The sequence below is a fragment of the Corythoichthys intestinalis genome, chromosome 14 (assembly GCF_030265065.1).
Source record: "Corythoichthys intestinalis isolate RoL2023-P3 chromosome 14, ASM3026506v1, whole genome shotgun sequence".
Taxonomy (NCBI): Eukaryota; Metazoa; Chordata; class Actinopteri; order Syngnathiformes; family Syngnathidae; genus Corythoichthys; species Corythoichthys intestinalis.
In genome coordinates, this window is record NC_080408.1 from 7,939,997 (window position 1) to 7,953,678 (window position 13,682).

The 13,682-nt window shown below is 38.8% G+C and overlaps 1 protein-coding gene across 2 annotated transcripts in view; it reads left to right on the forward strand.

The window, feature by feature from the left end:
• The window catches only part of LOC130929512 (dual specificity calcium/calmodulin-dependent 3',5'-cyclic nucleotide phosphodiesterase 1C), a 306,205-nt gene that overhangs the window by 51,573 nt on the left and 240,950 nt on the right, over window positions 1–13,682 (forward strand). Inside the window, exon 1 of one of the 2 annotated variants that reach the window (XM_057856687.1) lies at window positions 2,259–2,624. The exons of the other annotated variant lie outside the window; for it this stretch is intronic. Coding sequence (XP_057712670.1) covers window positions 2,543–2,624 — 82 coding nt within the window. The 5' untranslated portion in view covers window positions 2,259–2,542. Of the gene's footprint in view, window positions 1–2,258; window positions 2,625–13,682 lie in introns of those variants that run through there. 2 annotated transcript variants of the gene reach the window in all.

A 13,682-nucleotide genomic window follows, 5' to 3' on the forward strand; every position in this document is an offset into this window, starting at 1 on the left:
ATATATGTCATTGAAGAGTACATAGTATTTTTTTCCCCACAGAACTAGTTTTATCCCTAATATATTTCATTTAAAAGTACAAAGTATTTTTTTCTCCCACAGAAGAAGTAGCAGAGTGTGAACCCTAAGCCCTAACCCTAAACCCTATCATTGGTGAGTTTTCGAGCATGTTCAGAACTTCAAATTGGCCATTTTCATTTGCCCTGAAGAAGCCCTAACCCCAAATAAGCCCGACAAGTTATCAAAACTGACCATTTTGATAACTTAACATCTCATATGTCTCATGAAGAGTCTCACCAATTTTGAGGAGGATCCAACTAACTGCCTCGGCGCAAAGGTCTCAAACGTGCACCCTGGTTTTCGACAGAAATGGCATGTTTTTCAATATTCAATTCAAAATACCCGATTTCCTGTTGGGTTTGGAATATGGGTGCAAGAGACTTTTTAAAGCATTTTTACTAGGGCTGTCAAAATTATCGCGTTAACGCGCGGTAATTAATTTTTTAAATTAATCACGTTAAAATATTTGACGCAATTAATGCACATGTCCCGCTCAGACAGTATTCTGCCTTTTGGTAAGTTTTACAGCAAGGTTTTTTGTGCTGTCTAACAGCGAACTCTTGTGGTCGCTTTGCGACATGGTTTATTGCTTTCTTGCCAGTTCAATATGGCTGCACGACGTCTCGGGCTGACGCCTACGTTGTAATGTTGTGCTTATATGATCCTTGGACAAGACTTGTCCGTAAGTATGGTTGTTGTAAAGAATGTACATATTATGTTAGGAAGCGAAATGTTATATTTTTTGTATGAGACGCTTTTTGTTTGTTCAGTGAACCTGTATAGCGTGCTAAGCTAACGTTGTTGCTAATGCAATGCTTGTGTACTTTTTTTTTGTAATTTCACTACGGTCTAAAGAGGACAGTGGTTTGAGGCCATTTTATTAATAAATCAGATGAAAAAGGAAGAAGTCTGATTATTAAGGCGTCGTTCACTAGCTGTCTAGCTTTGGAAAAAGTAGACGCTTCGGAGTGAGGACAGCATAGACAGATTTAAATGACAGTAGAGTGAAATGCCCACTACAGTCCTTATGTACCGGATGTTGAATGCATATATCCATCTTGTGTTTTATCTTTCCATTCCAACAAATTATTTTACAGAATATGTATATAATTTACAGAAAAATATGGCATATTTTATAGATGGTTTTAATTGCGATTAATTGTGATTAATTACGATTAATTAATTTTTAAGCTGTAATTAACTCGATTAAAAATTTTAATCGTTTGACAGCCCTAATTTTTACACAAGGTATTGACTCTGCAAATTTCATCGCTCTACGTTGAAAAAACCTAAATGGAGAGGCCTTTTTTAAAAATTCCAGGGGGCACCAATAAGCCATTTTTTGACATTTTTTCACAACGTTGCCAAATTATCGAATTTTTTTCGAATCCGCATGTTTGTGCAAGTTTTGGTGAGTTTTTGAACATGTTAAGACCTCCAAATGGGCCATTTTCATTTGCCATGAAAAAAAGAAAAATAATACTCCTTTGCAGAACAATAGGGCTTTCGCACCTGTTGGTGCTTGGGCCCTAATAATTTGTTTTTCTGCTCGTATTACATTATAGTATATAATGCTCCAAAAAATTGCATTCCTTAATACGAAGTGACATTTAAGAAATGCCACGTGATGTTTTAAAAATCAGCGCTTGATTACACGTGATTGGACTAAGAAATGAATGAGAGGGGAGCGCTAAATGTCAGGTGGCATTAATAAGGAGAACATCCATTTGCTTATACCGTGCGTGTGTTCACTTTCACATAATAGTCAAAAAGTAATAAAGAAAACCCTGCCCTAGCTCTGACGTGAATTCATTAGGATGGCTTTTGTGTACTCATACAAATACTACATAACCACTGGAGCGGGAACACTCTGTCTATTCCTCGGAACAAAGCTTTTGTGCAAGTGTGTGTGTGTCTTCATGTGTGCTCATAATGGGCTTCGGCGTTCTGCGCCTGGTAAATAAGCGTCTACAAAATGAAAAGGTAGCGGCATTGATTTAATGACTCGTCGGCACTCGATGCACAAAATCACTCTTGTAAAGCAAAACCAGCATATATTCCAACCAGAGTTTGTCATGCCAACTCTGAGCCTCCGATGCTGAAAATTCTTCCTAGTAGGAGGAGTCATGTGCTTTTAAATATCTCTAGAGATGTCCTCCCTTCCCACCTCCCACTATACACCTACCATACCTCTTAGGGGTAGAGAGAGAGAAAGCGAGAGAAAAAATCTAGAGAGAGTCAAGAGCCATAAGTTGAAATGAGCTTGGTTAGGTGTGAGAGAGCTTCAAGAGGAAGAGAGAAGATAAAGTCAGGGGGACGGGAAGTGTCAGCAATACGAGGTTCTGTGTCTGGGAAGGTTCTCTACCAGCTCTGAGCATCAAGGGGGTGTGACGACCATCCCCTCGAAAAGGATAGTCACTAAACTGAAGGAAAAGATTCAACAACTAAAAGAGCTGATTAGAGGCGCCCACGTGCCCGAGCCATGGAGGCGAACTCTAAAAAGCATCGCTTCCGAAAGGGTCGCAGCGCCACTTTCAGCATCGACGGTTTCAACATCACCATAGGTAAGACTTTGCGTGCATGTCACATTTGAGCTCTGCCGCACAACTCGGCGCATTAGTCTAGTCGACTGAAGTTGATACTTGCCGCTGCACTGCAAGTCCTCCATGGAAACAAGCGTGCTATCAAACCGCTGCTGACGTCACCTGGGAATCATGCTATTGTCCTGACAACCTAAGTGTGGATGAACTTATGTGCTTGGGGGAAAACAACTGGAGAAAATTAAGAAACAAGCCAATGCAAAGATGTTGTGAAATAAAGCATCAGTTCTAAAAGGGGTGGTTTTCCAGTTTTGTTAAGTGGCTTTGCCATCGTACAATGGAATTGCTGAAAAATCTTCCAAGTTACTTTGTGGGAAAAAGTAAGTTTTGTGCACTGGTGTCTAGGGGTGTAACGGTACACAAAAATCTTGGTTCGGTACGTACCTCGGTTTTGAGGTTACGGTTCGGTTCATTTTCGGTACAGTAAGAATGCAAAACAATAAATGTGCTAGTTGTTTATTACACACCTGTGTGCTTTCAACAATAGGAACATTAGCGTATACAAAGCTAGAATTCTGCTCAAAAAGTGGCGGATATGTAAAGATAATCCAACAACAATTTGCCTTTCAGACCCCGCATATTGGTCAGCTTTCTTTCTGAAAGAAATAAAAAAAGAAGTCCTGTGCTTAAGAGAAAAAAAATCACAATGACAAAGATTTTAACATGTATTTTACAAATGAAATGCCTCAATGAATCTTTTTTCTTATGAACGGTTTTCAAACGCTTTATTGGTGGATTTTCTCAAGTTAAAGCGCCACACAGAAATTAATAAATGTAATTGTGCAAGCAGGATCTGTGTATTATTCTTATTATTTAATTACAGGTGTTTTAGCTCATTTCAATTTATTTTATTTAAACGGGCTATTATTTATTTTATTATGTGTTTATATTTTACAAATGTGATTTAGTATTCATTTATATTGTATATTTTATGTTGTATAACTTTAGTTCCTATGTGAATATTAGTTCCTACTTGTTTTGTTGTGGTAGGAGGGTTTTGTATTGAACACTGGGCCGTGTTGGTTATTATTATAGCAGAGAAGACAGCAGTAAATACACAAAGACAAGTCAACTGTTCCCCGATGTATCAATCAAGAGATTTGGTGGACTCAAAAAGTGGGTTACGATTGCATATTAGTTTGAAAATCGACCGGATCCACCGTATTTTTACACGAGTGACTTCCGGTCTGCCCGATCCTAGCTACCGGTAGTAGTATTGACGCACCTCGCGTGAAATAGTAAACTCTGCCAGTCTTTTCGCGTGCGTCGTGTTGAGCTGCTTCTGGGACGCATCTAACACGCAGCCACACTGCGACTGGTGTGCATTGACTGATTGACTTTAAAGCCCGCGTTTCACTGTGTTCTTGCGGCGGCCACATTGTGGCGCCGTTGACGTTTCTGGGTTATACTGTCCTACTGTGTTGGTCCACATTATAGTAGAGAAAACGGAGTAAATATAATCTACACAAAGACACTGTAACCCGATCGACTCACAGCCTCGAAAAGTAAGGGTTACATTACGTCAGAAACTCGTTCGGTACGCCTCCGTTCCGAACCGAGCACCACGTACCGAAACGGTTCAATACAAATACATGTACCCTTACACCCTTACTGGTGTCAGAAAATCAATTTATCAAATGACCAGTTTTGAAAATAGGCTGTGCAATCAACCAGAAATAATTTGGCATTCAGTGTTCAGTTTTTGAGGAAAGGTTGTCGCAGGATGACTTGTGGCAGTTTTATCATTACAGTGTGCCTGCTCACAATACCCTGAGCATCCTGCTGTTTTTAATCAACTGGAGAAACCAGCCTAAATATTTGACTTGTCTTTTGGAGACTTTAACCTTTTTTTTCTCGATTCTTCAATTTTTCTAAGCTTAAAGGGGAAGTTCAGAATTTTTGACATCAGGATTAATCTTTGAGTTAGCGACACTAGAACTACCAAGAGTGGATCAGTTGATACAAATCCCTTTTGTATCCAGAAAAAGGTCATCTCATCCTAACCAAAATATCTTTTGTGAGCATTGAGGTCCTCATTAGTTATTCCCATTTACACTCGCAAAACCACAGGGTTGGATTGCTCTAATTATCATCTTGAGTGTTTGCAGATCAGGGCTGCCTTGGCCTTGTCGGGCAGTGGACCGCTCAGGGAGGCAATCGGGCGGACAACCATTTTTACATATTCCAAAAGCTGCAGTTTGCCTACAGCAGGGGTCCCCAACCTTTTTTGCACCACGGACCGGTGTTATTTGGGTCTTTTTTTCACGGACCGGTGTTCTGAGAAATTTTGCAACCCATCAAAAATTGCAACGATGCAGTTCTTCGCATGCGCGTAACGTTAACCATAGCTGCAAAATGCGCAAATGCAGCGATTCCAAAGTAAACACTACAAACTTTCTTGAAAGAAAGGAATATTCTCCTCTGGATTGGAATGTTCTCCTCAGATACATCATGCCATCTAAGCTGCACACAACAACTGCACACCGCTCTCACCATTAACGACTTCACCTTGTCGTTAAACATTAAGAAGCCCGCTTCACAAAGATACGATTATGGAAATTGTAGCAAGGTTTTCAAAGCTCTCGTAGCGATGTCAGGATATTCCAGAATGACTTTAATCCAGAACCTCGGTAGAGTTGTTGTCTCAAATGTACGTTTAATAAGGTCGCCGTCATTTGCGAGCTCTACAAGTTGATCTTCCTGTTGCACAGATATGCTCGAATCACTCGGTTTATTCACAAATGGGTCACAAATCCACTCCTTCGCCGTTCATGGGTCTTCGAGGTTGTAGGCTCGTCATGTGCCCTTTTCGCCGTAAAAATATCTCCAAAGACGTCTGTTTTCCAGTCATCTTCGCTCGTGTTGGGGCTAATTATTTCCGGGAACAAATGTGCTGCGCCTGCGGCCTAGCAATATGTTATTATCGAGGACAAGCGCACATAGATATATTATATGCACAAACAAGATGTACTGCTTGCAGTCCAATCAGTGGATTTCTATGACGAATTTCTAATCTATCCCGTAGTATTGTATCTAGAGTAGACAGGGATATTGGTGTGTTAAGCAGGAGCACAGGGTTAATTCAGCCAGAATGCGGTCGTTATTAAATTATTTCTATGCGGCCCGGGAGCAAATGTGCCACGGACCGGTACCGGTCCACAGCCCGGCAGATGGGGACCTACAGTCGGCCTACAGTACAAGGGACGGTGTAATAAAGAACAAAACATTTTTTATGTGGTGACATTTGACACTTCGCCGTTTTCCAAGGGCTTGGTGTTGGAGGTTGTTGCCGAAGCAATTTTTCCTTGTGCGTCTTCTTTTCGCCCACATGAGAGTGAGCCAATTCCTTTGGAAGACCCACCAAGAAGTCCACCCATCTCTCTTGCCTTCCAGTGCATGCCTGATACAACACATATGCATTCAGTGCTGCCATGTCAATCATATAGAGCACGGCGACTGGCCATCTCCGTGTTTGACAAAGCCAAGAAAGTCCTGGATTTGCAAATATTCAAGGTGCTAATTGCAGCTATCCAGAGTGAAACCACCCCTTCACACCTAGATCGCTTGATTGCTTCTTCTTCCTGCCACTGACGAGGGCGGACGTGTTTTTCCTCCCAGCTGCTGCTTGCTGTTTTCTTCTTCTTTGTCAGTCTGTTGGTCTAATTTTTTTCCTCTGTAGATAAACCGCGCTGGACTCTCATACAAAATTGATCTGATTAGTTGGTCTATTAGCGCAACTGACAAGATTTTCTCAAGATGACAAGGTGCTCCAGAAGAGCCGTCTTGCCCAGACAGGACCTTCGCCGCTGGTTAAGTGAGAGATTTATGGGATCATTGGAAACCAGCGAGTCTTACTGTCCTGTCCGTGGAAGATATCGAGGATATTTGGCTGTTTGGCGTGACGGTTTTAGGGTTCCTTCTGTTTGGCTTTGGAGGTGCCCTGCTCTGCCGGAAAGTTTCCAAGACAGCAGCTTTCAAGGAAATCAACAAATTGACCATGGATCAAACGGTGCGTTTCAAGACATTGGAAGATCGTGTCGAGGCTCGGACCGAGAACTGGCTCTGTGGACTCAAGGTTCGGTTCGAGGACGGATGGAGAAAAGTGGATACTATCTTTCGCCAGGTGACGGAACTGTCGAGGCAGACCGTGACTAATGGCAATGACTTAAGGGACCTGAGATCTCGCCTACGCCATGAGGAGTGCGAATTTGACTGAAGACCAGCAGTATCTGGGCATATTAAATTCCTTATTCTGCTTGATTTGATTATAATTTTCCTTTCCCGAACACCCTTGTGAGAGCTGGTGTCAATGACAAATAAAATCTCTGAATCTGAATGGTCTATTTTTTGACAAAGCCAATTAGTCAGTTTGGTATCTGGGTCATTTAACGCCTTTCTGGTCTTTCTTCATAGCCCAAAAAACCCGGGACTTCCAGTGTTAATTAGTAGGTGGAGTTGATTTCAACAAATTCTTTGTAGTTTGTTAGTTATTTGTTAGTTTCACATCTCCGGAGTGGCTAAGCTAGCGCGAGTCAATTGGGCTGACTTAGCATGCCAATAAAAAACAAGATATGCACATATGAAAATCATGGATGGCCCATGCAATCAATAGTGTTGGCTCTGTTTTCAGGATAAAGTTATTAAAACTTACCATTGCCTGTCAATAATTGCAGTATGAACAGCATCATTAGTAATCCAGCAGCTCTGCACAGGAGCAGAGCGGAGTGATATCACATTGGTTTTTTCCACTGCTGATTTTATATGTAAATTACCAGTTTATATTGTTCCTCATTCTTCATAGGGAATTTGTTGAAACTTGGCTTTGCCCATTTCTTCTGTCTGTTTCCACACCCTCTAAATGCACATTTTGCCATGTTGCCGGCTGCCAGTCAACTGGTACCATCCGAGTGGGATAAATCCGACTTTCCCGAAGCACTTCTATCGTGTTTTTATCATGCATCTAAAAAAATTAGTCCTGCAGAATAAAATGAATTACGGCAGTTTCGTGTGACACTGTTTTGGTTGCAATTGGAACAATGATCTGCATTTTTAATTTATTTGACTATGTTGGATCTGTTTGTAGATCTGTATTGTTTTTTTATTGCCATGGTAAGTCAGCCCATTTGATTCGCGCTAGCTTAGCCACCCCCGACACCTGATTCTAACAAATAACTTATAAACTGCACCGAATTTGTTGAAATCAACTCCACCAGCTAATTAATTCAGTCTGGGCACCGCATATGGTATCCCATTCATATAGTACTGATGTATTCCAAGTTTGAACCTCTCCGTTGTTACCCCCTCTTTCACCTTAAGGTAACACTTTATAATAACAATCCGTTTTACTAGTTAATAGATCATTAGTAAACTGTTGATAAATGATTTATTGTTGATTTGTGAAGTATTTGTTAACAGTTTGTAAAGCATTTACAGGGTGTTCTTAACCCGAAACACAGCTTGTGTAGAAACGTTTCAAGTTTTTGTGTGTAACGTTTAGCATTTCTATCTTTTCAGGTTAAGAAATGCCGTTCACTTCAAAAGAATAGGCATTTTGATGAGGCATTTCTCAGGCAGCGCTCATGATGCACATTTATGAAAATCTGCCATAGAACCAACACATATTTGTACTTTTCTTTGTATATTTAACCAATAAAACTTATGACTTTCAACATAAAGTGTATATAGTTTTATTTAGGGCTGTCAAAATTATTTAATAAATAAAATAATTAAAAAATTATAGCGGACAGCCGGAAGCCAGATCAATTAAGACACCACTTAAAGACATTAGACCCCAATCTCATTGATAAGCCGCTTGATTGTTTTTTAGCGAAAACGGGGCGAATATTGCCAACAATCGTCCCGCTTTGTCCGTTTTATATCAGTAAACCAGTGAGCACTGTTAGCATGCTCAGTGCTAAATAACCCCACACCTTTGCAAATGAGGTGATACTGTGAGCAGCGAAAATAAAAAATGTCCAAACCTTCTGTCCAAAGACACTCTTCCTTTTGTCCAAAGACACTTTTTTTTTTTTTTTTTTTTTTCTATTCAGTTTTGTTTTTTTCGGTCAAATTTTTTGGCATATTGTCTTCATGAGTTAATGTTTCTTATCAATTTGATTTAAAAAAAATTATTTACTGATTTTATTACATTTTATTTTTCAGTATCTAATGGTCAAAAATGTACCTCGAGTGTGTTTTTACAATTTGGATGTGACTTTTTTTTTTAATTCAGGCAAATTGATGCGCGTTAAGGCTTTTCTGTTACAAACAAAACATTGTTAATAATTTTATACTTTATTCTAAGTTCATTTATATTACAATGTTTTCTTTAGTAGAAAAAAGGACACAATGTTAGGCAGATGCGTACTTATAATAATAATTTTATAGACAAATGATACTATTTACACTGGCGGCAGAGAGTTTGGGGGGGGCGCGAAATATTTACGTCTTCCTTGGGGGGGCGTACCAGAAAATAATTGAGAAGCTCTGCTCTAGAGGAAGTGACGTCGGTTCACTCATGCGCATCAGCAATCCATCGCGATTCGGTAGCCCGTCATGATCGGGCAGTCTGCATTTAAAATTTTATGAAATCTTTACTTGATCTATACTGACAACTCTAATCGATGCCAGGGTGTTCACATGAAACGCATCTCTATTTACATACTTCATCTAAATGTGCTTTACATGATTAACTCATTCAGTGTCAAGATGTGTCTTTTATGTTTTGTTTTTTTCTCCGAGAGTGGGGTTTAGGAATGTACTATGTCTCAAGCTGCTGTACTGTGAAGTACAAGTTTGTAGACTAGGTTAAAAGCTATTTCATGCATCATGCTACACTCCTCACCTCCTCATTCATATGCAGCTTCCCGTCAGACCAAACTTTCACAGTGTCAGAGTTCCACTGGTGTTTAGGCCTGTCTAAAACTACAAAACCAGGTTGCTACAATTTATGAAGAAATAACAAAATCCAATTTACCTTCACTTTTTGGCTTACAGTGTACAGTCCTCTTAAAATCTGATCATTAATATAATAATTTTAGGGCTGTCAAACAAGTAAAATTTTTAATAGAGTTAATCACAGCTTAAAAATAAATTAATCGCAATTCAAACCATCTCTAAAATACATAAGCGGATTTTAAGGGGAGGCTAAGGGGGCCAGGCCCCCCCCAGTGGCCAAAAATTGTCATTGCATGAAATTGACTTTCCTACATATATAAAAGTTGTAAAGCAATAAAACTACAACAAAAATGAAATGAACACAATTTTTAAAAAATTTTTTATAATGGTTCCAAATTATTTTTCGAACAGATCATGTGACTGGCACCTTAGACGGTCATTTGCTTTGCATATAATTTTCCCAAAAATAAAAAAAATTCAATATCAAATATTTTTTCGCATTCAAAAACGTTTTCTATGATTGAAATTTTTCTTTTTTGATTAGTTTTTTGAAAATATATAGGTTTTTTGAAGCAACTTATTTTTTGATTGAATAATAAAGACAAAAACATCCTAGCCAAAATGTGGCCCAAACACAAACCAACATTACTTCAATCAAAAAAGTTGCTTTAATAAAAAATAAAAAAAAGTCAAAGAAAAATAGCTTTCACATGCATTTTTTTGTTTCAAATTTATTTTTGCGTTTAAACACTTTTTTTTTTTTAAATTGAAGCCACTTTTTTTTAATTGAAAATATATATTTTGATTAAAGCTACTTTTTTTTTTTTTTTTTGATTGAAGCAACTTTTTTTGATTGAATAATAAAGACACAAATTTACTTCCATATGGCTCCGCCCAGGGGATACAATTTTTGACTGGGGTAACTACATTGGCACAACACCGGCGGACATACCATATTCAATGGATGACGATCTTGGCGAAAAGTATTGCCAAAGCAGCCTGATTTAGAATTCCCCTCAAGAATGATGGGAAACAAAAAACACTCATTGTCAACTTATTATTATAAATATTCTTGTAAGTCATTTTTATTGCTGACACTGCGTTTTGGGGTCATCAACATGTTGTGCCCCCCTTGCCCCAAAAGTCAAACTCCGCCTATGCTAAAATATGCCATATTTTTCTGTAAATTATTTTTGGAATGATAAGATAAGACAAATACTTGTTCTCCCCACTGCATATACATTCAACATACTGTACATAAGTACTGTATTTGTTTATTATATCAATAAATCCACAAGATGGCATTTACATTATTAACATTCTTTCTGTAAAAGGGATCCACGGATAGAAAGACTTGTAATTCTTAAATGATAAATGTGAGTACAAGTTATAGTAATTTTATATTAAAACCCCTCTGTATGTTTTCGTATTCATAAAATTTGTAAAATTTTCCAGTCAAAAAATAAACTAATAGCTCGCCATTGTGGAAGGTAGTGATTGAAATACACCACAAGGTGTCAAGGGCGAGTTTTAAATTAATTAGAGATCTAGCCAAGTTTTTCTAGTGCGTTTTGCCCCTCGACTGACGCCGTAGTTTCCGGGTTCATTGTACCTTACGTTCATTTGAGGGTTGACTTCACAACGTACGAGACCTGTGATAGTTTGTATATTGTGACTAAATATTGCCATCTACTGTGTTTGTTGAGCTAAACAAAATGTTTGAATAGAGTTTGACCAAAGTCTGAGTATTATTTTGCATAGCTATTTTGATTGGGAATGCCAGTTCTCTTTGAGACATAGGAATACTATTTTTGTTGTGCTTTCAGTAAATGATACTGTAGCGACTTAACTGTTCTGCCCAAATGCATGATGGGAAGTTGGGCAACCATGACTGTCAATGGTGGCTGCAAATGGTATATCTTCTCTGCGTGTTGTGTTCAATACAGGGTGTTAAGAAAAAGATTATCTCCTGTCATTTTACCCCACGTCACTGGCCACAATACTTATAATTACGGTTGTTCTGATCATGTTTTTTTGCTCCCGATCTGATCCCGATCGTTTTAGTTTGAGTATCTGCCGATCCCGATATTTCCAGATCCGATTGATTTTTAAATTTTTTTTGCTCCCGATTCAATTCCAATCATTCCCGATAATTTTTCCCGATCATTTACATTTTGGCAATGCATTAAGAAAAAAATGAATAAAACTCGGACGGATATATACATTCAACATACAGAACATAAGTACTGTATTTGTTTATTATGACAATACATCCTCAAGATGGCATTTAGATTATTAACATTCTTTCTGTGAGAGGGATCCACGGATAGAAAGACTTGTAATTCTTAAAGGATAAATGTGACTTTGTATATTGTGACTAAATATTGCCATCTAGTGTATTTGTTGAGCTTTCAGTAAATGATACTGTAGCCATTTAACGTCTGCCCAAATGCATGATGGGAAGTGCAACCATGACTGTGCGTCGTGGTACCAATTGATATATCTTCTCTGCGTTGGGAAATAACATAGGGTGTTAAGAAAAAGATCAACTACTACCTTTCTTCCCCACATTGCTTCCCACGATTATTCTAATTGCTGGGAGAGGGATTGTAAGGCTTTAGCCATTTAAAAAAAGGCTCCAAAGGCTGCCAAAATTCACTCTTCTCATTTTACGCTGCCTTTTAGCGCGATAAACTGTATGGGTAAAACGGCGCCATTATAGAATGAACGCGACAATGCGTGAGTGGGTCGTGCAGCGCATGCGTTAATTGCGTTAAATATTGTAACGTGATAAATGTACAAAATTTTATTCTCGCCGTTAACGCGATAAATTTGATAACCCTACCTTAAGCTTAAACTAAAGACTCTGGAAGAGTGTAACACATTATGTCTGTAACGTTAAATAGATTGAATTAAAAAAAATAAAAAAATTAAAAAAGGCCTGTCCGATACTTTTTTGCCGATTCCGATACTTTGAAAATGACGTGATCGGACCCGATCGATCGGGACATCTCGAGTTATAATTGTTGTGGAAGAGATGCCAAAGCTTATTCCAATAAATAGCGCGACTCCAAAGAATGCCTGAGTTCACTCCTCTCACTTGTCTCTGCCTCTTAGCTCTCAATATACATAAAACGGCGCCATTGTAGTCTGCTTGCGGCAATGCATGAGTGTGTCGTCCCGTGCATGCGTTAAATATTTTAACGTGATTAATTTTTAAAAAGTGACAGCCCTAATATCATTTACATTGAAATGTTTTTATTTTATTTCGTTTGTGCTTCCTGTTGTTAAATGAAGGGATAGTTTTGAAACTTTTTGTTCGCTGTGGCCCTGTAAGGGAACGCAGTCGAGCCACCTTTACAAGAGCTTGCTCGCACGTGGGAAGAGAGCAAAATAAGTATCCAAAGCTGGAAAGGCAACCTGGTAGCCCTGTTTTTAACTCAAAGGGAGCATGAAGAGAAAGTATCGAAAGTTCCGGGTGTTGTTCTCCTGAAAATTCGAATGGCTCAACTGAGTCAATACGTCCTCATTTACTGCTCGAGTGCACTGGAAGAGAAATGAAGAAGCGTTGGGAGATTGCCGCCGAAGAAAGACTATTCGCCTCAAACTCCAGGTCTCACAAGTACAGTTGTCATGTCCCTGAAAAATAAATAAGGGACTCCTCACTTGTCAAGCTGGCCGGCCTGATAACTGTCACCCTTTAAGTTTTATTTTTTTGTACATGAAAAGTGATTTTTTTTTTACATTGACAGAACATATAAATATAATAACAATTCGTGAAATTAAAGTACACATAGAAGAACAAGAAATCAAATGATTATCATTTTGAACATGCTTTTTACTCAAGCTTCACTCAAACGTCTTATTTCTCACATTCTTGTGTTGTCTTCCGTTATCATCATGGCAAGCGACACTACCTCGACCAATGAGAAGAGTGGGATTCCGTTTTGCCATTGTTTTGTCAGCTCATTGGACGAAAAGCGGGAAAGGTGGGGAATGTGTTTCTCTACATAAGCATGTTTTTTTGCTCCCGATCCGATCCCGATCCTTTTTAGTTTGAGTATCTGCCGATCCCGATATTTCCCGATCTGATTGCTTTTTTTTTTGCTCCCGATTCAATTCCAA